This window comes from Salmo salar, chromosome 14 (genome assembly GCF_965601325.2).
Source record: "Salmo salar chromosome 14, fSalSal1, whole genome shotgun sequence".
Taxonomy (NCBI): domain Eukaryota; kingdom Metazoa; phylum Chordata; class Actinopteri; order Salmoniformes; family Salmonidae; genus Salmo; species Salmo salar.
In genome coordinates, this window is record NC_138304.1 from 39,830,001 (window position 1) to 39,854,668 (window position 24,668).

Here is a 24,668-nt window from a genome sequence, read left to right on the forward strand (position 1 = left end):
GGCCTCTGCCCACTGGGGTGGCACTGTTTACAGGTCATGCCCCAGCCTCTCGATTTCGTCAATGAGGAAGTCGATGTCTGACTGGAGGGCTGCGGGGTTGGAGACGACCATGCGGAAGAAATTGACCTTCTGGCCCTGAGGCTGGTAGCCCACCATGGTCGTCCCTGACTCCATCATCATTGCCTTGATCTTGGGCGCCACCTAAAACATGGGAGGGGAATTGAACATATTTAGAACTCTGAGATAATGTTTCTAGAAAATTCGAAAAGTTAGAATATTGTATAACACTTACCTTGTGAAGTTTCTCTCGATACTCCTCACTGTTGTGTTCCAAGCCTCTCAGACTGGGTGGGATGTACCAGAAACACACGTTGGTGTGCTGGGGCTATGGAGAGAACACACACATTTGGAATAGTTGGACCTATGGAACTACAAAAGGAAGGAAAGAAGGATGGAAGGTGGGATGACTGAGGGGCGAGAGGATAGAGACCAGTAGCTTACCACTCCCTGGAACACCATCTCGTATCCCTGTCTGTTTCTGATCTTGTCGTAGAGGTACTGAGACAGGTCCAGACACTTGTCAATGTGCTGCTCAAACCCTATAGTGCCCTGTGGAAGAAGGAGACTATTACAAACCCTATAGTGCGCTGTGGAATAAGGAGAATATTACAAACCCTATAGTGCCCTGTGGAAGAAGGAGAATATTATAAACCCTATAGTGCCCTGTGGAAGAAGGAGACTATTACAAACCCTATAGTGACCTGTGGAAGAAGGAGACTATTACAAACCCTATAGTGCCCTGTGGAAGAAGGAGACTATTACAAACCCTATAGTGCCCTGTGGAAGAAGGAGACTATTACAAACCCTATAGTGCCCTGTGGAAGAAGGAGACTATTACAAACCCTATAGTGCCCTGTGGAAGAAGGAGACTATTACAAACCCTATAGTGCCCTGTGGAAGAAGGAGACTATTACAAACCCTATAGTGCCCTGTGGAAGAAGGAGACTATTACAAACCCTATAGTGCCCTGTGGAAGAAGGAGACTATTACAAACCCCATAGTGCCCTGTGGAAGAAGGAGACTATTACAAACCCTACAGTGCCCTGTGGAAGAAGGATAATATTATAAACCCTACAGTACCCTGTGGAAGAAGGATAATATTACAAACCCTATAGTGCGCTGTGGAATAAGGAGAATATTACAAACCCTATAGTGCCCTGTGGAAGAAGGAGAATATTATAAACCCTATAGTGCCCTGTGGAAGAAGGAGACTATTACAAACCCTATAGTAACCTGTGGAAGAAGGAGACTATTACAAACCCTATAGTGCCCTGTGGAATAAGGATAATATTACAAACCCTATAGTGCCCTGTGGAAGAAGGAGACTATTACAAACCCTATAGTCCCCTGTGGAAGAAGGAGACTATTACAAACCTTATAGTGCCCTGTGGAAGAAGGAGACTATTACAAACCCTATATTGCCCTGTGGAAGAAGGAGAATATTATAAACCCTATAGTGCCCTGTGGAAGAAGGAGAATATTACAAACCCTATAGTGCCCTGTGGAAGAAGGAGAATATTACAAACCCTATAGTGACCTGTGGAAGAAGCAGAATATTACAAACCCTATAGTGCCCTGTGGAAGAAGCAGAATATTACAAACCCTATAGTGTCCTGTGGAAGAAACAGAATATTACAAACCCTACAGTGCCCTGTGGAAGAAGCAGAATATTACAAACCCTACAGTGCCCTGTGGAAGAAGCAGAATATTACAAACCCTACAGTGCCCTGTGGAAGAAGCAGAATATTACAATGATTTATTAGGGATGAAATTACAGATGTGCTAGCTGGGGACAGCAGGGCATCCCTATAAGTGTGGAAACCCCATTGTGGTCTAGGCCTATACTGTATATAAACGGAAGGCTGTATATGACCTACACGAGCTCACCTTGGCCTTCCACATGAGCCAGAACTTGAAGATGTCAACGTGTCGGCCACACTGGATGGCCTTGTCTCCCGTGTCATAGCTGACATCATACTGTTTATCGGGCTGGAACAGGTACCCAGCACACATCGAGTTACAGCCTGCCAGAATACCCTACACACAGAGAGAGAGCAGGGTTAAAGAGTGTGTGTGTGTGTGTGTGTGTGTGTGTGTGTGTGTGTGTGTGTGTGTGTGTGTGTGTGTGTGTGTGTGTGTGTGTGTGTGTGTGTGTGTGTGTGTGTGTGTGTGTGTGTGTGTGTGTGTGTGTGTGTGTGTGTGTGTGTGTGTGTGTGTGTTTCCTCGCCTTTTCTCTGACTAGGATGGCGGAGCACTGTAGAGGCACTCCCATCATCTTGTGAGGATTCCACGTGACAGAGTTAGCCCTGAGAGAGGAAATGCAGCCGTTAGTGTGTGTGTGTGTGTGTGTGTGTGTGTGTGTGTGTGTGTGTGTGTGTGTGTGTGTGTGTGTGTGTGTGTGTGTGTGTGTGTGTGTGTGTGTGTGTGTGTGTGTGTGTGTTTTAAACAAACAACATTTGACCAACTGGGAACATTTTGTTTGTCACCACGAGGTCAAATGCTATTTCTAGGGGGTTTAGGGTTCAGGTTAGAATTAGGTTTAGGGTTAGGTTTAGAAGATAGGGTTAGTTTTAGGGTTAGGGTTAGGAGCTAGGGTTAGGGTTAAGGTTAGGTTTTTGGGTTAAGGTTAGGGTACGAGTATGGGTTTGGGTTAGGTTTAGGGTTAGGATTTTGAATGGAACTGAATTGTGTGTCCCCACAAGGTTAGCTGTACAAGACTGTGTGTGTGTGTCAGTACCTCTCTACTCCGCTGAACTTATGGCGATGCTTCCTGGACATCAGAAGACCACCTCCCCATGCACCCTGGAGAAAGAACACATAAACCATTAGATCAATAGGACAAAACAATATTTTCCCGAAACACACACACACACACACACACACACACACACACACACACACACACACACACACACACACACACACACACACACACACACAGTCCTCACGTCTACGTGCAGCCACATGTCGTATTTTTCACAGATGTCAGCGATCTCATTGATGGGGTCAAATGCTCCGTAGACTGTAGAACCAGCTGTAGCATTCACAAACAGAGGATGGTAACCCTGGAGGAACACAATATCACAGAAGTCACATTGGGATGTAAGCTTTCATGTGAGAAACAGAGAGAGATAGAGAGGGAGAGACAGAAAGAGAGAGCAAGAGAGAGAGGGAGAGAGAGAGGCAGAGAGCGAGAGAAGGGGAGGAGAGAGAGAGAGACTCACCTTCTGCTTGACATCGAGGATCTTAGCTTCTAGATCAGCAGGAATAACTCTCCCCCTGAGAAAGAGCAGGAACAGAGAATCAGCTGATCCATCTTAATGTACACTGTCGTTCAAAAGTTAGGGGTTACGTCGAAATGTCCTTGTTTGTGAAAGAAAAGTATATTTTTTGTCCATTAAAATAACATAAATTTGATCAGAAATACAGTGTAGACATTGTTAATGTTGTAAATGACTGTTGTAGCTGGAAACGGCTGATATTTAATGGAATATCTACATAGGCGTACAGAGGCCCATTATCAGCAACCATCACTCCTGTGTTCCAATGGCATGTTGTGTTAGCTAATCCAAATGTATTATTTTAAAAGGCTAATTGATCATTAGAAAACCCTTTTGCAATTATGTTAGCACAGTTGAAAACTGTTGTTCTGATTAAAAAATCAATAAAACTGGCCTTCTTCAGACTAGTTGAGTATCTGGAGCATCAGTATTTGTTGGTTCGATTACAGGCTCAAAATGGCCAGAACAAAGAACTTTCTTCTGAAACTCGTCAGTCTATTCTTGTTCTGAGAAATGAAGGTGATTCCATGCGTGAAATTGCCAAGAAACTGAAGATCTCGTACAACGCTGTGTACTACTCCCTTCACAGAACAGAGCAAACTGTCTCTAACCAGAATAGAAAGAGGAGTGGGAGGCCCCGGTGCACAACTGAGCAAGAGGACAATTACATTAGAGTTTCTAATTTGAGAAACAGACGCCTCACAAGTCCTCAACTGGCAGCTTCATTAAATAGTACCCGCAAAACACCAGTCTCAACGTCAACAGTGAAGAGGCGACTCCAGGATGCTGGCCTTCTAGGCAGAGTTGCAAAGAAAAAGCCATATATCAGACTGGCCAATAAAAATAAAAGATTAAGATGGGCAAAAGAACACAGACACTGGACAGAGGAACTTTGCCTAGAAGGCCAGCATCCTGGAGTCGCCTCTTCACTGTTGACGTTGAGACTGGTGTTTTGCGGGTACTATTTAATGAAGCTGCCAGTTGAGGACTTGTGAGGCGTCTGTTTCTCAAACTAGACACTCTAATGTACTTGTCCTCTTGCTCAGTTGTGCACCGGGGCCCTCTCACTCCTCTTTCTATTCTGGTTAGAGCCAGTTTGCACTGTTCATTGAAGGGAGTAGTACACAGCGTTGTACGAGATCTTCAGTTTCTTGGCAGTTTCTCACATGGACATGTTTGTGTGTGTGTAGTTCTAGTGTACCTCTCATCTGTGCTCAGCAGGACCACGTTCTCAGAGCCAAAGCCCAGAGCTGCCCCGGCTTTCTTGATAGAGTAGTGGCTCTGTAGGAATACAGGAAAATACCGGAACATAAACAACTTAAAACCTTCATTTCTTCAAATGTGTTTGTGCGTGTGTGGCTGTGTGCGAGTGCATGACATACATGTTCTGATGTGAAGAGCACCAGGCGGGGAGCGGCAGACATGCCCTTGGTCTTGACCTCTGGGAAGTACTTGTAGCGAGCAATCATCACACTGTACATGTTAGAGATGGCGCCCCCTGTGGACGGAGAGGGAATGACTGGTCAGCCCATGACTGGGACAGCAACTAGTCCAACACAGAGAGATAGAACCAGGGGGTAGGAACAGAATCGAAAACGGGTATGAAAGTGATCTATACTGCTCCTGAACAGAACAGTTATTGTAAAAGCATGTGAATCAGTTAATAACATTTTTTTAGCATTCTGGATTTTTTTTTCCAGTCGCACAAAAAAACGCAACAAAGCACCTATGCAAAGCCCTTATTCCAGTGTATGCCCATCTGCCAGCTGAAAATCTTTGCCACCGTGAGTGCGTGTAGGCTATCGTGATTCAGAAAATAGGGAGAGAGATTTTTAATTAGTGAAGAATGTATACATATTTCCAACGCTAGTTAAGGATACTATAGTTATTACGTTTAATATTGGATTTATTAACTACAAAAGGTAAGACGTGTTTATATAAAAATTCTGGTGTCGCTCTGCACAAACAAGCTTGTTAGCTAACTAGCTCATTTTGGTCGAACGTTAAACCAACTCTCTGGAGTTTAAAGACGTTGAAAGTTCCTTCATAGAAGCTGGTCCTCCGTAGGTATAATTCTGTGGTCCTAATTCGAATAATGCATGTCATAACAAAAAGATGTCTGGAGCATCAAAGAAAGACTCCTCCTCCACCTGCAAAATTATACTTGTTGGTCGAATGCATGTAAACAACTATAGCTTTTCCCGCTCCACAGCAAGCTGCTCTATTGGTGAAGTAATTTAATGTCAAGCTAAATGTAAAAAGAAAAATGTTTATTTCAGAGGTTTAAAAAGGAACAGAAAGGAAGAATATAAACAGTTACCTTTTTGGGGTTTGGAACCGATTCAGAACTTTACTTTCCTGGTTGGAACAGTGGAACGGAACTCAATAAATAATGGTTCTGTTCAGAATGGAAACGATTGGAAAATATTTTGGGTTCCAACCCCTGGACAGAACAACCTCACATTTTCACTATAAAATGACACATTTCCACATGAGAGGACAATAAAAGGTATAGGCCGTCATTGTAAATAAGAATTTGTTTTTAACTGACTTGCCTAGTTAAATAAAGGTTAAATAAATAAAATCAAGTCATATTGTACGTTATCAATTGAATATTGTAAAGGTATCAAACGGTACTGGACATGTAGTAACACACATGCCGGCCTCCCTTGTAAAATAGACCTTGTTGTCAATGGGACTCCCTGCTACAATAAAGCTGTGGAAACAAACATAACACACGCACATAGACCCGAACACAGCGACTCTCTGTTCTACATACCTGGTGAGAATATGCCGTCCCCCTCTCCCGAGGGCCAGCCAATCATCTCTCTCATCTTCTTCAACGTCAGCTGCTCCATCAGGACAAACACTGGAGCGATCTCATAGGTGAACCTGCCAATCAATATATAAATCCATAAATCAATCAATACATACATACAGTTGAAGTCGGAAGTTTACATACACTTAGGTTGGATGCAATAAAACTTGTTTTTCAACAACTCCACAAATTTCTTGTTAATAACAAACTATAGTTTTGACAAGTCGGTTAGGACATCTACTTTGTGCATGACACAAGTCATTTTTCCAACAATTGTTTACAGACAGATTATTTCACTTCTAATTCACTGTATCACAATTCCAGTGGGTCAGAAGTTTACATACACTAAGTTGACTGTGCCTTTAAACAGCTTGGAAAATTCAAAAAAATGATTTCATGGCTTTAGAAGCTCCTGGTAGGCTAATTGACATCATTTGAGTCAATTGGAGGTGTACCTGTGGATGTATTTCAAGGCCTACCTTCAAACTCAGTGCCTCTTTGCTTGACATAATGAGAAAATCAAAAGAAATCATCCAAAAAATTGTAGACCTCCACAAGTCTGGTTCATCCTTGGGAGCAATTTACAAACGCCTGAAGGTACCACGTTTATCTATACAAACAATAGTACGCAAGTATAAACACCATGGGACCAAGCAGCCGACATAGCGCTCAGGAAGGAGACGCGTTCTTTGGTGCGAAAGGTTCAAATCAATTCCAGAACAACAGCAATGGACCTTGTGAAGATGCTGGAGGAAACAGGTACAAAAGTATCTATATCCACAGTAAAACGAGTCCTATATATCGAAATAACCTGAAAGGCCGCTCAGCAAGGAAGAAGCCACTGCTCCAAAACCACCATAAAAAAGCCAGACTACGGTTTGCAACTGCACATTAGGACAAAGATCGTACTTTTTGGAGAAATGTCCTCTGGTCTGATGAAACAAAAATAGAACTGTTTGGCCATAATGACCATCGTTATGATTGGAGGAAAAAGGGGGAGGCTTGCAAGCCGAAGAACACCATCCCAACCATGAAGCATGGGGGTGGCAGCATCATGCTGTGGGGGTGCTTTGCTGCAGGAGGGACTGGGGCACTTCACAAAAATAGATGGCATCATGAGGCAGGAAAATTATGTGGCTATATTGAAGCAACATCTCAAGACATCAGTCAGGAAGTTAAAGCTTGGTCATAAATGGGTCTTCCAAATGGACAAGGACCCCAAGCATACTTCCAAAGTTGTGTCAAAAGGGTTTAAGGACAACAAAGTCAAGGTATTGGAGTGGCCATCACAAAGCCCTGACCTCAATCCTACAGAAAATTTGTGGGCAGAACTGAAAAAGCGTGTGTGAGCAAGGAGGCCTACAAACCTGACTCAGTTACACCAGCTCTGTCAGGAGGAATGGGCCAAAATTCACCCAATTTATTGTGTGAAGCTTATGGAAGATTACCTGAAATGTTTGACCCAAGTTAAACTATTTAAAGACAATGCTACCAAATACTAATTGAGTGTATGTAAACTTCTGACCCACTGGGAATGTGACGAAAGAAATAAAAGCTGAAATAAATAATTCTCTCTACTATTATTCTGACATTTCACATTCTTAAAATAATGTGGTGATCCTAACTGGCCTAAAACAGGGAATTTTTACCAGGATTAAATGTCAGGAATTGTGAAAAACTGAGTTTAAATGTATTTGGCTAAGGTGTATGTAAACTTCTGACTTCAACTATACATCTATCGATTCACTCAAAACATTGTATGTTGTAAACACAAACATTTATTGACAATTGCAACATTTTGCTTAAAATGTTTCAGTCACATAGACCTTTGATCCTTCTCCTACACACATGCTATCTAGCTAAGACTTTACTTCAGGTGAAGAAAAGTAAAAAATATTCAGGATGTTATTTTTGCATGGTTAAGCTAAGCTGAGAACCCAGAGCTCCATTAAATTAGCCACACACGCACACGCACATGCACACAATTCTTCTGACAGAGTTGAACTAATTAAAATCTGTCTGATGTGAGATAGAGAGCAGACATTCATATTCAAATCCCTATAAAGTTTCAGTCAACGTTTAATTAAAGCACACAGAACTCTGATAGCTATCTGTCAATTCTGTCAATCTCAATGGAGGCTTTTGATGCGACCAGCTGAAGGGTGTGTGTGTGTGTGTGTGTGTGTGTGTGTGTGTGTGTGTGTGTGTGTGTGTGTGTGTGTGTGTGTGTGTGTGTGTGTGTGTGTGTGTAGGGAAGGGGAGGGTTTCTGTTGGGGAGAGATAAGAAAGCTCAAATCTATTTCCTGCTTCAGAGAGTGGAAAGAGAGAAAGAGAAAGAGAGAATGAAGGAGAGAGAGAGGGACCACCGATGCGGAACCAATGGAATGGAGAGAAAAGGACAGCAAGAAGCAGACGAAGGGACAGAGGGAGAGAGGAGAAGGAGAGGATAATAGAGAAGCTTTTATTTCGATCTCTATTGAATGTTGTGGTTTTATAATTTCATCATTTCAGAAAGATAGGGCAAATAGTCTTCAGGGTGGGTGTTACATACGTACAGTATGTGTTTGTGATTTGTGTGAATTTTGGGGCCCTAAAGCTATGTCCCTGTGATGCATGACCCCCCCGTTGTGTAACAAAGACAGTTACACAACAGACACACATCCCCCATTCTACCCTTCGCAGCCCCCCCCCCCCCCCCCTCCTCTCAACTGGGGACAGGGAAAGCAGCACTGATGGAGAGATACACACAGAAGAGAGGAGGAGGAGAGAGGGGAAGGGGAACGAGACATGAATGAGAGAGGAGTGGAAGACAGTCTGGAGCAGCCACCCTGGGGAGGGTTTGATTAGAACATGAAGTACCATTCAATACGCCAGCAAAGATTATGACTGATGGGCCCTAATTACACACACACAGACACATGCACACGCACACACACACACTGTCACCGACTTGGACTGATTTAAAAGCATGTATTTTGTGCTGTAGCAGTACTATAATATATATACTAAAGGTATCAATGACCTAGATTAAACACTAAGACTAATGTTATAACCATGTTACAAAATGTTACTGTAGAAAAACATACTATTTGACTTATTTCCAAGCAGAGCATCAGCTTATATAAGGAATACAGCATTTTTTACAGATCTACCGATTTCGGCTGAGACCAAGGGAGAATCTTTTTAGAAATCACTGTCCTTTCTTCTCTTCTCGGGCAATAATAGCTATAATGGCGATCATTATCACAATCACAGCCAATCATTGGTCTTTTCAGGGTGAAAATTACCCTTCAGTCACCTGCCTGTCCCATGGGACAGTCCTTAAATGCCCTTATTATAATCATCAAGGGCACTCTCCCCAACCCATACCCCCTAAGTGACTCTGACAATCATTGTGTCACTCGTGTGCATGTGTGTGTGTGAGAGTGTGTGTGCGCTTGTGCTAGTGTGAGAGAGAGCCAGTCCGTACCCACAGGGACAATAGAGCCAGAATGAGTCCTCCACAGGGAGCCGGGGCAGGCAGTCGCTGAGTGTGACAGGGTTTTCAGTGCCGCCGGGCGGCCATTGTGTGTCAGTGTGGGGCCCAGCTGGGCTATCTGCTAAGACCAGCTCACAATGAGCCTGCCGTCAATGGGGCGTTAACACTATCTGTTGAATCTGGGCCAGGCTGAACTGGTGTGCGTGTGAGTGTGTATGAATATGACTGGGTGTGTGTGCAGATAAGTGTGTGTGCGTCACACTTTCGTGTCCCTGTTCTCTCTTTTAGGGCATGGTTCCAATGTTCCAACAGAAAGATGATATCGAGTTTTCCTAGCAGGATGATTGGCTAAGCTAATGTTTAAGAAAGAAGTCTCTCCTTTTAATCTTGTTCTGTCACTATCTTGTTTTATTAACATGTGTTGTGACACTGGATTGTCTGGGCTCTCTCTTGTAGTCATGTACAGTGCCTTGCAAAAGTATTCAACCCCTTGGCGTTTTTCTTATTTTATTGCATTACAACCTGTAATTTAAATGGATTTTATTTGGATTTCATGTAATGGACATACACAAAATAGTCCAAATTGGTGAAGTGAAATACAAAAATTACTTGTTTCAAAGAAAATGTAAAAATGTCAAACTGAAAAGTGGTGGGTGCATATGTATTCACCCCCTTTGCTATGAAGCCCCTAAATAAGATCTGGTGCAATCAATTACCTTCAGAAGTCACATAATTTGTTAAATAAAGTCCACCTGTGTGCAATCTAAGTGTCACATGATCTGTCACAGGATCTCAGTATATATACACCTGTTCTGAAAGGCCCCAGCAAGGGGCACCACCAAGCAAGCGGCACCATGAAGACCAAGGAGCTCTCCAAACAGGTCAGGGACAAAGTTGTGGAGAAGTACAGATCAGGGTTGGGTTATAAAAAAATATCAGAAACTTTGAATATCCCACGGAGCACCATTAAATCCATTATTAAAAAATGGAAAGAATATGGCACCACAACAAATCTACCAACGGACCAGGCAAGGAGGCCATTAATCAGAGGCAACAAAGAGACCAAAAATAACCCTGAAGGAGCTGCAAAGCTCCACAGAAGACATTGGAGTATCTGTCCACACTATGCGTTACAGAGCTGGGCTTTACAGAAGAGTGGTGTTTGGTGATCGCCAAAAGGCATGTGGGAGACTCCCCAAAAGATATGGAAGAAGGTACTCTGGTCAGACGAGACAAAATTGAGCTTTTTGGCCATCAAGGAAAATGCTATGTCTGGCACAAACCCAACACCTCTCATCACCCTGAGAACACCATCCCACAGTGAAGCATGGTGGTGGCAGCATCATGCTGGTGGGATGTTTTTCATCAGCAGGGACTGGGAAACTGGTCAGAATTGAAGGAATGATGGATGGCGCTAAATACAGGGAAATTCTTGAGGGAAACCTGTTTCAGTCTTCCAGAGATTGTGACTAGGACGGAAGTTCACCTTCCAGCAGGACAATGACCCTAAGCATACTGCTAAAGCAACACTCGAGTGGTTTAAGGGGAAACATTTAAATGTCTTGGAATGGCCTAGTCAAAGCCCAGACCTCAATCCAATTGAGAATCTGTGGTATGACTTAAACTTCTTAGGGATCAGGCCCCCTTTCCTCCATTTCCGCATGAATGACGTGCCCAAAGCAAACTGCCTGTAGCTCAGGCCCTGAAGCCAGGATATGCATATTATTGGTACCATTGGAAAGAAAACACTTTGAAGTTTGTAGAAATGTTAAAATAATATAGGAAAATATAACACAATAAATATGGTAGGAGAAAATACAAAGAAAAACCAACCTGAATGTATTTATTTTTTGTTGAGAGAACATCCTCTTAGAAATGCAAGAGAAAGCTCATATTGTAAAATAGGTCCCTTCCACAGGATGTCAGCAGTCTATATTCAAAGTTTCAGGCTTGTAACTTCAGAAACAAATAAAAAATAAGAGTTTTTCTATGAGGACACAGTCTTGAAAATCTGTGTCTTCGCGCGCCATGATGAAGTTGCTCACCTGCTAAAATCGGTTTCCTATTGAACATACTTATTTCCCAAAGATATATTATAGTTTTAATACATTTTAGGGTGTCTGAGGAGTAAATGCAAACGTATTTTGATTTGTTGAAACAAAGTTTAGGGGTAGCTTTTCGGATTCCTTTCTCTGCAAGTTGAACGAGTGGACTACTCAAATCGATGGCGCCAACTATACAGACTTTTTGGGATATAAAAAATGATTTTATCTAACAAGACGACACTACATGTTATCTCTGGGACCCTTTGGATGAGAAATCAGAGGAAGATTTTCAAAAAGTAAGTGAATATTTAATCTTTATATGTGAATATATGAAACCTGTGCCGGTGGAAAAGTATTTGGATCTGGGGCGCCGTCCTGAAACAATCGCATGGCATGTTTTCGCTGTAATAGCTACTGTAAATGGGACAGGGCAGTTCGATTAACAAGAATTTAAGCTTTCAGCCGATATAAGACACTTATATGTACCTAAATGTTTAACCGCTATAATAACTATTAGAATTACGCACCCTCCAGTTTCCCCCGGAATTTGACCCGCTAGCGGGACACCGATCCTTAAGAAGTTTTTAAAGATTGCTGTATACCAGCGGAACCCATCCAACTTGGATGGGGGGGGGGGTGAATAGTTATGAACGCTCAAGTTTTCTGTTTTTTTTTTTGTCTTATTTCTTGTTTGTTTCACAATAAAAAAATACTTTGCACCTTCAAAGTGGTAGGCATGTTGTGTAAATCAAATGATACAACCCCCCCAAAACTTAATTCCAGGTTGTAAGGCAACAAAGTAGGCAAATTTACAAGAATACTTTCGCAAGCCACTGTATTGTGTGTGTGTCTGGTCTCTTGTCTTGTGTTGTTATTCATTTGGTGTCTCATAGATAGTCCTGTATTGTGTTGTTGTTATTCATTTGGTGTCTCATAAGTAGTCATGTCTTGTGTTGTTGTTATTCATTTGGTCTCTCATAGATAGTCCTGCATTGTTGTTGTTATTCATTTGGTCTCTCATAGATAGTCCTGCATTGTTGTTGTTATTCATTTGGTCTCTCATAGATAGTCCTGCATTGTTGTTGTTATTCATTTGGTCTCTCATAGATAGTCCTGCATTGTTGTTGTTATTCATTTGGTCTCTCATAGATAGTCCTGCATTGTTGTTGTTATTCATTTGATCTCTCATAGATAGTCCTGCATTGTTGTTGTTATTCATTTGATCTCTCATAGATAGTCCTGCATTGTTGTTGTTATTCATTTGGTCTCTCATAGATAGTCCTGCATTGTTGTTGTTATTCATTTGATCTCTCATAGATAGTACTGTGTTGTTGTTATTCATTTGATCTCTCATAGATAGTCCTGTGTTGTTGTTATTCATTTGATCTCTCATAGATAGTCCTGCATTGTTGTTGTTATTCATTTGGTCTCTCATAGATAGTCCTGTGTTGTTGTTATTCATTTGGTCTCTCATAGTTCTGTCTTGTGTTATTTACACATTTTTCCTCTCTTCCTGTGTTGTTGTTATGGTCTTTCTTGAAGTCCAGAGGGGTATTCCAGAAAGATGATTTAACAAATTCAGGATTTCCTGAACATATCCGGCTTTGTCTTAACCAGATGAGGGAGTCCAGGATTTATTGGTTCCAGAACGGCTGCTTCCCCTTTAAGCTACTAGGCTAAGAGAAGCGCAGATTGGTTGATCTGACAACTGGCGCGAGCACGCAACATTCAAAAAGGTCCACATGTCGATGACAGAGAAAACAATAGATATGGAGTCAAAAGACAGAGACCAAAATTTCACTACTCTAGAACAAGAAACAATTGTAACAAAATACAACAAATATGTTCCATTTACTAAAAAAAAGTATTACATCCGCTGTCGCAAAAGCCAGAGAGGGAGCCTGGCAGAAAATTGCAAACAGAATCAATGCGCAAGTGAAGTGGCAGGATTCTAATATCTAATAGGCCTAGCTTACACACATTGGTGAGTAGTAATAATGCTTTCACTTTATAGAGCACTTATTGTAATACGGGTGATATTAAGTGTCAAGGCTATGGCCTAATATGTATGTTGTAGTAGTCAATGTCACAATTGCAATGGTAGGCCCATTCCATAGCCATAGCCTATGTAGCCTATACTATACATCTCAGATAACACGCACACACCTACACACACACACACACACACATACACCTACACACACACTCGCGCTCCTGTATGATGTGTCCTGTATGATGTGTCCTGTATGATGTGTCCTGTATGATGTGTCCTGTATGATGTGTCCTGTATGATGTGTCCTGTATGATGTGTCCTGTATGATGTGTCCTGTATGATGTGTCCTGTATGATGTGTCCTGTATGATGTGTCCTGTATGATGTGTCCTGTATGATGTGTCCTGTATGATGTGTCCTGTATGATGTGTCCTGTATGATGTGTCCTGTATGATGTGTCCTGTATGATGTGTCCTGTATGATGTGTCCTGTATGATGTGTCCTGTATGATGTGTCCTGTATGATGTGTCCTGTATGATGTGTCCTGTATGATGTGTCCTGTATGATGTGTCCTGTATGATGTGTCCTGTATGATGTGTCCTGTATGATGTGTCCTGTATGATGTGTCCTGTATGATGTGTCCTGTATGATGTGTCCTGTATGATGTGTCCTGTATGATGTGTCCTGTATGATGTGTCCTGTATGATGTGTCCTGTATGATGTGTCCTGTATGATGTGTCCTGTATGATGTGTCCTGTATCTGGTGTTGTTTAGCTTTGCAGGGCTTCATAACCTCTATCAGATTAGACCACCATGACATGTAACACTGAGCTCTGATCAATATGCAATCTAACCAGCCCATGGGGCATGTGTGTGTGTCTGTCTGTGTGTGTGTATGTGTGTGTGTGTGCGTGAGTGTGTGTGTAGGTGTGTGCGTGTTATCCGAGATGTATGGTATTCAGGGCTGCTGTTCAATACACGGTTGGTACAGTGCCAAAAGCAGTCAGATGAAAAAACAAACATTTTATATAACAAGCCCATATGACAGTCATCTTAAACCTTGCCAATCAAAGGCCTTGGCCTTCATTCAACCCTAAGGTACTGTAACTGAGCAGATATGAGGAGAGCCACACTAACTGAGAACTAATGATTTGCTACATGGCGTAAATCCTTGAAATGTCAACAACAACCCACTGGGGCTTCCTCGCAAACTATAATCGTCATATTCCCTTTCCGACTGTATCGTTATACGAACAACAATCCTGAAAACGTCGGCTAGTCAGCACAGTGATGTCGACACACCTTTAGGCACACAAAAACAGCAGTGTATGACTCACATGTTGGTGTTGGCTGTGGAGGTGAGCCACTCCCCAGCCAGCCCAATGATGTCCAGCCCCGTGGACAGCTGGTTGAAGAACCGTGGATGACCTGGGACCGAGAGAGACAGAGATAAGAGATTCTATCTGAATGGGACTTTACAAATGAAAATTAAACATAGTGGAATATTTGCAAGGTTTCTATAACCTTGTAAAAACACACATCTACTACAAGGGTTGAAACAGTGTGTGTTCTTTCCTGTAATGAAAACAAACCATTTGATATGAACTCAGACAGGTTATTTTCTGAAACTCCCACATTCACTCTTTGCTGTATTCCTATTGGGACCTGAGATGCAGTGGAACATTTGCCTTCCAGGTACTAGATGGGGACACTGCACTTATCCACTGATAACAAGGTTACATGACATTTAGAGTAGGCTAGCCTAGATGCTCACAGAGCTTGAAGTTTATGTTTGAATGAAATTCACCAACAACAATCATCACCAGGCTACTAATATTGTATTTATGTCATGTAGCCCCCTAGACGAACGGACTGACTAACTAACTAAAGAGCGCAATATCAGATATACGAAAGCGAAGTGGATTTGCTCCCGCGTGATAGGCTATATTTCAGCACCGTAGACAGCGCCCGTGATAGCGTCATTGGAATGAAGGCATGCGACTCAACTTCCGTAGGCTAATTGATTCAGACAAACTCATAAATCGTGCGACAATGTTTTTTAAATTATCGTCACTTTGTGTGTAAATGTTCAATGAATTAAGTTAAAGGTTTTTAGGAAGTAAACCCAAGGGACAGTTTGACTGTTGTCTTTGCTAACGACTTGTAAAATCCCACGCAGGCTTGCATCCCCGCGGGCGGTACTTGGTTTAATAAAATCAGGGAAGGAGAATTACCAGGGGTACATACAATGGCCGTCATTGTGATTGGATGTTGCTGATCAAGGAAACAGCTTATGCTTAAATGGTTTTGTGTAGCATTCCATTTTGCTCAAGTGTTGTGAACACGAGCAGATCACTGTGATAAAGAGAACACAAATTGTATCCCAATAACGTCTGAAGAAATGTTCATATCTAAAAAGAAAAATACAACGGTGCCTTAAACATTTTTAGGAAGCCTAAAGAATATGGACATTTTTGTAGACTATAGACCTACCGGTTGGTCAAGTTTCATGTAGACTAAGCTAACCATTTAAGCCTACCGCAATATTGGTTGTTTTGGATTGGAATGTATCCTAAAAAAGCAGAATGAAACGTCTTTGTTTCTCATGTAATTTCCTATCAAGGAAGGAGAGAAACAAAAGCCTATCTTAATTATCTTTATAGGCTAATGCTTTTTCCAATGGCAATAAGATTTTAGTCTGCCTGGCTTGGTGTGAGAATTTGTATTTATTTTTTTCACACTCATTTAAACTGCTCAAAGGAATAACTAAGGACGAAATTGCACAATTGGAAATATAAGAAATGCAAAGATTGGAAACGTAATTAATGCACACAAACTGTCCTGAAAGCATGAATAGGAAACGTCTGGTTTAAAGCTGTAGCCTGTTTCATGTAACTTAGTTGTGGCCAGTTTAGTAGTCTATTGTATATACCTGTTCGCACGCCGTACTTGAGCGTGTCCCTGCAGTCCACGAGGATCTGCTCGAGGGACTCTGGCTGGTCAGAGAGCTCGAGGTTGAATCCCTCCATGCCCTCGAGCAGCTGGTGAGGGTGGTGGAAGTCCAGAACCTTGGTGGAACGGTCAAACGTCTTCCTCACGTAGTTGGTGAGGATGTCCACAAGTTCCAACAAGAACTGCATAGTCGCCTCTTCTCCGTTTTTAGCGGGAAGTAAGTCTAGAAGAATTACGGAAAAAGCATTTACAAAACGAAAATCGAAAGTACAAAAGGGGGCCTATAAATATAGGCCTAGGCTACAGTTCACTAAATGTTAGAAAATGTAAGAATTAGAAAACTAACGTGTAGGGCTGTATTAAAAGTCTAGCAAGAATGAACTCGTTATCTCTCACCTCTCGCGAACATGTTGGAAAAATCGGTCTCAGTGCGGCGGAAACGGGCATCCCGGTCGCTGTTGTCACAGGAGTACAGGTTCTTCTGGCGTTCTGAGAGTGAGCCTGCGAGCCGGCCTTCCTCCCCAAGACTGTTGTTCTTCTGCAGGAACCCTAGGGTGTTACACAGAGGGGCACGAGAAGGGGAACATGCTCGGTTACCACTGCCCAACATCGCTAGATAATAACCCGATAATAACTTTTATTCAGAGACCTGTGTTTATCTAGGTCTGTTACAAAGGCAACACATTATTTATGGTGTCCTCTCCCAAACTGCGCTTATAACCCCGGGTGGTGATCCCCACAGTGGGTGGGTTTTGGATCAATTTATGGAAGAGGGTAGTGTGTGTGTGTGTGTGTGTGTGTGTGTGTGTGTGTGTGTGTGTGTGTGTGTGTGTGTGTGTGTGTGTGTGTGTGTGTGTGTGTGTGTGTGTGTGTGTGTGTGTGTGTGTGTGTGTGTGTGTGTGTGTGTGTGTGTGTGTGTTTGCATGTGTGTCTTGCCCTCAGGCTCACACGCCAGGCAGGCTCAGGCCCTACCCTGCCCGGTGACATCCACCCATAACCCAGTCATGCGAGAGCGAGAAATACCCAATTTATTCCAGCGGTGAATGTCCTGCTGTCCCCCCGGACTTTTCACGCCTGAGCGTGCAGGGACTGTGTGGAGGGCCCGGTGCAGCGTCCATGTCATTACCGACTCATAGAGCAGACATTATGGAGTGGGGTTAATGAAGGATGCGAGATATTTTACGGCCTCTGGATAGGCTAGTCTATTTTTAATGAAAGTCCGTGTCTATTAATAGCCCATTGATCTTAGAAAAAAAACCTATAGAGAAAAACCTATATAAAAAAACCTATATAGAAAAGCCTATAGCCTAGCAGGCTACCACCAGAGAAGGTCATTTTAGGCCTAATAATTATGGAAGGATTTAAACACTTATTTTCACATCATGCAGTTTTCAGTTAATTATTCTATGAAAATTTGAAATAAAAAATGTTTTTGCAATATCGAATAAGACAGAGAGCAGGCCCTCTCAAACTCTGTCTCTGTTTCAGAGCTCCTTTCATTAAAATGTATTCCGCTAATCTCGGTTGGCACATTGGGCACTGATTATCTCACGAGAGCAGCGGCCTCGAAAAAGCTACCGGTGGATATGGTTCTCGTTCATTTCCCCTCATCCACAGGACGTGTTTCTTTACTGATTGATAGGACCTGACAACTATTATGGGCTGTAAATCCACACTGACATAGAACAAAATCTAACACTCGGAACCATTTTATGATGACCATTGTCACTGTTCAGTTTTTTCCTCCTCACAAAAATTATTTCAAACTCGAGCACAAAGCTATATTCCTTGTCAGCCAGAGGGGATATTTATAGAAACGAAATAATGTCTTTATCATGCATAAAAGTACCCTATAAGCACTTAGCCCTATGTCCACATATTCAAATGATACGGTAGGCTATGTAAATTATTGGGCCTGATGCACAACGCACACAAATGTGAAAATGATTCATGGGCCCAAACCAATGTCCTCTATAAAACGAGTCAATCAGTTGATCGAATAAACATGTTTCTTCGTGCATTGTGGTGAATTATTTCGTTATTAAGGTTATGTTCAGGGTTATGAGGGTGGTTACATTGTGTTATTATTCTCTGGCAGGGGACGTCCTCCACATTAAGGGGCAGGTGCCCTACTTCTGTGGGCCCTCGGTACGAATTATAGGCCTGCATCGTAACTCTCGAGTTCAAATCCATTTATTTTAGGCTAATTACATCCCCTCTATGTATTTGGATTGAAGCCATGGTAACAATGCCTACATTTCCAATTAAATGACATTGACATTCTTGACATGATCAAATCCTGCCACAAAAAAATATATGTAGGTCTGACATCAGTGAAGGTAGGAAGGATTTCTTAAAGAAAGGATATTTTTCTCAATGTGTGAATGCTGACGTCAAGCCAATCCTAGACGTAGTGTGCCCAGGAAAACAGGTCGTCTAAGAATCCAGTTGGAAAAATACTGGATTCAATCGTTTCACCTTGGCTTGATTGGATAACAGAGACCTTATGGAACCTCCCAGATTTACCAAACCTAACACTCCACGTCATCTCATCGAGATCGTCACATTTTATTTAAAAGACTCGCAGGTGGTATAAAAAAATGCCGTTTTGCATGAAGGGACCCAAATCCATAGTCACCTCCAAACGGAAAGGAGAGGAAATTAATGCTTTAAAAAAGATCTATGATAAGGCCTTTAAAAAATAAAATAAAAAGGTATTAGAATGTGCAATATTTAGGCCTAGCCTATGTGCACAAAACATGTTACCAGCTAACTCAGCATAAAAAACAACTAGTCTATATTGGACACATCCATCTCGCGATAAATCTTCTTTGTTTAGGCATGTATCTATATTTCTGAGGCGGATTGTGGGCCTACATCCTATCCTTTGCTAATGGTAGAGATATGGATATGAAGAGACATGGGGTGCCTCGCGAAGGTCGGCGCGGGAACCCCGGCGCGGGAACCCCGGCGCGCATCGCGTGGCCTAAAGCTAATCGCTAACTGACCTTTAGGAGATGAGAATGTGGAGTGACAGTCCGGGACGGCCCCGCTCTAACATCAGAGTATTCCATATACTATCCATGATGGTTTATGGGTCTAAAACTTACCACAGATCTTCAAACCCAGTTTCCGCGTGCAGCCTTGCATCCACGCGTCATAGTCTAAAACAGAATGTTTGGGGAGAACGTTTGAAAATCAAATTCTGAAATATATGAATAGTGTGATTTGGGTGACAGCTGATGAGTTTTTATAAAGCGTATGGCAATGCATGGCACAACGGAGTGAAGAAGCATGAAGCAGACACTTGCAGCAGTAGATCATTGTCTGGGGGAACTTCACCCTATCTCGCGGTTATTATTCCTCAACATTCGAATGGTCCGAATCCACACAGTCCAATCATAATGGCCATCAGAGGCTCGCTCACCGGTTTAATAAATACTGGCACGCAACCGGCGAAGGGGCGGGTTGAAATAAACACCCGTGAAATGACCTCGCAAAAGTGAGCAGAAATTAATTAGGTGAAACATAGTATTTGACTGGCGCGTGCTGGCGATGTCTAGCTGGCTGTTCGGGGACACACACACACACACACACACACACACACACACACACACACACACACACACACACACACACACACACACACACACACACACACACACACACACACACACACACACACACACACACACACACACACACACACACACACACACACAATGTGAATGCCTACATAGCAACACAAAAACACAAGCATATAGAGCAAAGCGATGGGACGGTAACAAGGCATATCTATATGCATATGAGCTTCATGGTGGTGTTATTTGTCTAGGATGCAAGACCCAGACATAACGGCTCGAGGTGTCACTCAGAGCGCATGAAGGCGAGCGCTACCCAAGACACACACACACACACACACACACACACACACACACACACACACACACACACACACACACACACACACACACACACACACACACACACACACACACACACACACACACACACACACACACACACACACACACACACACACACACACACACACACACACAGAGAGACACCACGAGCCGCCTCAGGTCAGCGTGAGTGAGACAGAGCGTGGCAGCGAGATAATAGCAACATCCAACAGCAGCGGCAGAGCACAAAAACATCACAGGCTTTTTCAAACCATTATGCACTCTGTCAAACCTGAAAAAATGTCAGACGTATTACTGTTCTACAATTTATCCACATTCTTCCTCTGTCAAATAGCCTATGACGCCATTTTTCCATATTAGGCCAATGGTTTTAATGGCAGACATGTTGGCTGGTTAACTAGCCCTTCAGGCCTATACATTTTCCAAACGAAATATGACTAGGCCTGTAGAGAGGAGGGTTTGGGGCTTTTTCGTTACGAAAATTGAACTTTCAGTGTTAGGCTAGACAAATATGCTAATTTCAGTAATCCGTTTCTAAGTGTCCCCTTCCCTCAGTGTTCGGTGGCAAAATTATCCAAGCGGGTCCCTACAAAACGAGTGCAAGCCATCATCACGAACACCGGAGTGGCTGCAATTACCAGCCATTCCCTGCGTAATTGCGCTGTTAACAGCTCTGTCATGCAGGACTGACTACATGATGCAAGGATTTTGAGGGCATAAATGATCTAAATTAAAAATGTAAAAATACGAATTGAAATGCTTGCATACAAAATATCGTTAGCCAATAAATAATAGCATGAACATACATTTAGGCTATTGGTTATAGGCTTTACAACCTACATCTTTAAAAACATTATTTGATCGGTCTGGTAAAAAAAAAAAAAAAGCCAAAGGAAATTCGACAGGCTTATTCCAAATAATTGTATATTTTATATTCCAAAACGAATTCCTTTCCAGATCCATAGCGCCGAGGACATTATAACGACGCTCTTTGAGGCGATTACAGGAGGTCCGTTTCTCAATGCACGCCGCTGATCCGTTAGACAGCGGCAGGCAGCTGTGATAGCTCTGTTTTTAACCGGAATGATTAACGACAGGGCCCACACGGTAAAAAGCCCGGGTGAGACTCGTTTTATCAGGCAGAGGGGGAGGGAGGGAGGGAGAGGGAGAGAGAGAGAAAGGAGAGGCTTACTTGTAGATGAAGGTCGTAAATTGGCAGAGTTGGGGTCCTGGTCCCCGCCAGTGGCTGTCGGTTGAGACGTGGCCATTAGTCCTCTGTTATTCCCGTGCGCTCCGGGACTCTTATCAGATTCTCAACGGAAATATCCAACCGGTTTCTGAAAACAAACGGCCAAGGGTTAAGATTGATGGCTCTGAATATTAAACAAATAAATAACAGCATTTATTTCTGAAAGCTATGCATTATTTATTTGGAATAGCCTAAAATAGGCAACCTAAGCTGAATTTGATCAGTGAAATTGAGCTTTAGTAGCAGTGCAGTGAAGGAAGAGGATGATGCATCATTTGCTGTTATTATCTGCCTCTACGATCGGAATCATTTATTCTCGAACGTCAATAGGCTGCGAGCTGCATGCACATGCCGAGGGGAGATAAATGCTTTTGAACGATAACATCGCGTGCATTCAATTCTATTGGACCAAAATAAAGGCTGAAAATCTGACAAATGTATAGCCACTATATTCTACCTTATATAAATTAACGAAAAAAACATGTTTTGAGCAGTAAATTGGACATAGAACCTTGTCCCCAGTGACGTTTTTATGGGTCATTAGAGCGAAATCATCCCCATGTCTGAGACGTCAGTCTTGGGCGCTCAAGCTAAGCGAAGAGCACCAGACTGTTCAGTCTACTTTTTGATCAAAAAGCACGAAAACAAAGGTCTTCATGTCTTCAATATAAAGCAAATAAATACGTCTAATCCACAAACAAATCATCCTGAACAGACCTATTCAGAATTAGGAATATGCAAAACGAAATAGCCTTTCATAATTACGCACTATGGAATTCTTTGACTAATTTTCTCAAACATATCTGGGTTTTGTAAGAAAAAAGAATATATTGGACAGACACTTGATCAATGATATTCTACTGAAATCCGTTGGAAAATGTATTGACCTATAGCATATCGATTTTTCAATTATGATGATCTTTGAATAACCACAGCGAAGCCAGCATCAGTTAATGTCATTATTGATAAGAAATAGTAAGGCTAATGAATGAATCCTGCCACTCATATAGGTTAATAAATAAAAATAGACTGGCATTGCTATTAACATGTTATTTTTTTCATAATAACACACTTTTGAACAAGAGAGATTTGGAAATCCGAACACTGTAAGCGATAGGTCGTTTGCTAAAATATTTATTCCTTCCTAACCAATCCCATCCTATTTTCGACCCCAATAAGAATGTGGATCGCAACAAATGTTGCAGTTGTTGGGCGCTGTGCAACATTATCTTTAAAAAAGAAATGCAAATATCTCACTATTATGGAAAAATATATCAATAGGCCTATTACAAACAAGGCTGTTAGGAAACGTGAGAGCGCTGGCGCTAGGAGGCAATACGCTACCTTACCGTCTGCGGGTGCACAGGTTGTCGTGTCGAGAGAAACTACCACCAAACAACCGAATTACAGTTCTCTATCCACCCAACGCTCTGAGACGCAAGACAGTTCAAAGCCAACAACGCCCGAATAACGACATCGAGACAAATTACATCCAGTAGCGTGCCAGTGATTTTTTCCCCCTCAAGAATGTTTCATTTTTAATTGATTTATTAGTGCGTGAATCGCCTATCCCCTTATATACGCACGCACGCGTGAGTCATAGCATTTCCTCCCTCTGGCGCAAAATTAAGCTTCTCCTGCTCATGACAGAAAAAAAGGATACGAAAAACCTCCCCACTTCCCGACAAAATCAAATCAAAATTACATTTATTTATAAAGCCTTTCTTACATCAGCTGATATCTCAAAGTGCTGTACAGAAACCCATCATAAAACCCCAAACAGCAAGCAATGCAGGTGTAGAAGCACGGACGTGTCCCCTTTTTCTGTGACACAGGGAGACTTTTTTTCAGAAGGTGTGATTGTCATGAGAAATGCCCATCTCCTGTAAGATAAAATCACAAAGTGTCACTCTTGGGAAGTTTGATAAACATCACGTCCTCAATAGGCTACTTACTAACTTAGAGCTAAAAGGTGATCTTAGGGAACGACCAAAAACAACAGAGGATGTTTTCATTTCGTCACTTGCACCTTTCAATCAAAGGAAAAATCTGAAAAAATTAGTTGGACAACCGTAGCCTACCAGATATAGACTTGGGATGGACTCATTTTTGCTCAGCTCGATTCTTGTGCAACTAGACATATGCCTGAAATGTTATTACCAAGAAATGGACAAGTGATAGCCTATTCATTTTCTTATTGTGTTATTGTCCACATTTAGGCTAGTGTGTATCATCTTCAGTGGCTTGTGAAGCTAGATTGGGAATGATATGTTGGCTCTAGACCACGAGGTGGCGGGAAAGACTACGCTGATAGATCTATGTGGTCCGGAGCATTGATGGAGTTTATTTCCAAAAATGGTGAAAGTCATGTAATAGCTCTTATCTATGCTGTATTGAAACCACATGTTTGGAAATAAAAAACATGTTTGGAAATAAATATCCTATACCTCCTAGCCTAGGCCTATAGGCTGAATAGTAAAAAACAAACTTAAGAGTAGCCATGGTACACACCTGAGGGATCTTTGGGAATTCACCTGAAAACTTCAAGGTCCTAAGCAGCAGGGCTCCAATGGGAAGTGTTCTCCACACAGTCCACTCCACTGCCGAATGCCTCTTCTTTCACCCTCTCAGTCCTCTTTCAATCGTCTCCTTCTTTTCTGGTCTTCTCTCCCTCTACTTGTTCTCTTCCCCGTCAGGAATTTATAGAGATCATTATTGCTCAACCTCCTCAGAAATAAAGTCAGTTTGAAAATGATCTGTGTGGTTGCATTTATAATGCAGGGGTGTTGAAATGTCTATTAATAATACTGGTTCTACTAGAAATGTAGAGTACGTTTCCACTTAGTCCCTGAGTACTTCTGTCAAAC

At 42.2% G+C, this 24,668-nt stretch overlaps 1 protein-coding gene across 5 annotated transcripts in view; it reads right to left on the reverse strand.

Annotated features, from left to right (window-relative positions):
- Positions 1-24,523, reverse strand: part of LOC106569508 (glutamate decarboxylase 1) — a 26,657-nt gene extending 2,134 nt beyond the window's left edge. The window contains exons 1-18 of one of the 5 annotated variants that reach the window (XM_014140919.3): positions 24,313-24,523; positions 23,531-23,684; positions 21,745-21,889; positions 19,737-19,790; positions 17,023-17,175; positions 16,607-16,849; positions 15,012-15,102; positions 6,121-6,233; positions 4,724-4,839; positions 4,543-4,622; positions 3,285-3,339; positions 3,009-3,125; positions 2,798-2,862; positions 2,288-2,366; positions 1,948-2,097; positions 502-609; positions 293-385; positions 1-201 (exon numbers count right to left, since the gene is read on the reverse strand). The exon at positions 1-201 is cut by the window's left edge and continues 2,134 nt beyond it. In XM_014140919.3, coding sequence (XP_013996394.1) covers positions 28-201; positions 293-385; positions 502-609; positions 1,948-2,097; positions 2,288-2,366; positions 2,798-2,862; positions 3,009-3,125; positions 3,285-3,339; positions 4,543-4,622; positions 4,724-4,839; positions 6,121-6,233; positions 15,012-15,102; positions 16,607-16,849; positions 17,023-17,175; positions 19,737-19,790; positions 21,745-21,820 — 1,767 coding nt within the window. In that variant the 5' untranslated portion in view covers positions 21,821-21,889; positions 23,531-23,684; positions 24,313-24,523 and the 3' untranslated portion in view covers positions 1-27. Of the gene's footprint in view, positions 202-292; positions 386-501; positions 610-1,572; positions 1,636-1,947; positions 2,098-2,287; positions 2,367-2,797; positions 2,863-3,008; positions 3,126-3,284; positions 3,340-4,542; positions 4,623-4,723; positions 4,840-6,120; positions 6,234-15,011; positions 15,103-16,606; positions 16,850-17,022; positions 17,176-19,736; positions 19,791-21,744; positions 21,890-23,150; positions 23,499-23,530; positions 23,685-24,312 lie in introns of those variants that run through there. The other 4 variants (XM_014140920.3, XM_014140918.3, XM_014140923.3 and 1 more) reach the window with 4 other exon arrangements.
- Positions 24,524-24,668: the final 145 nt, after the last annotated feature.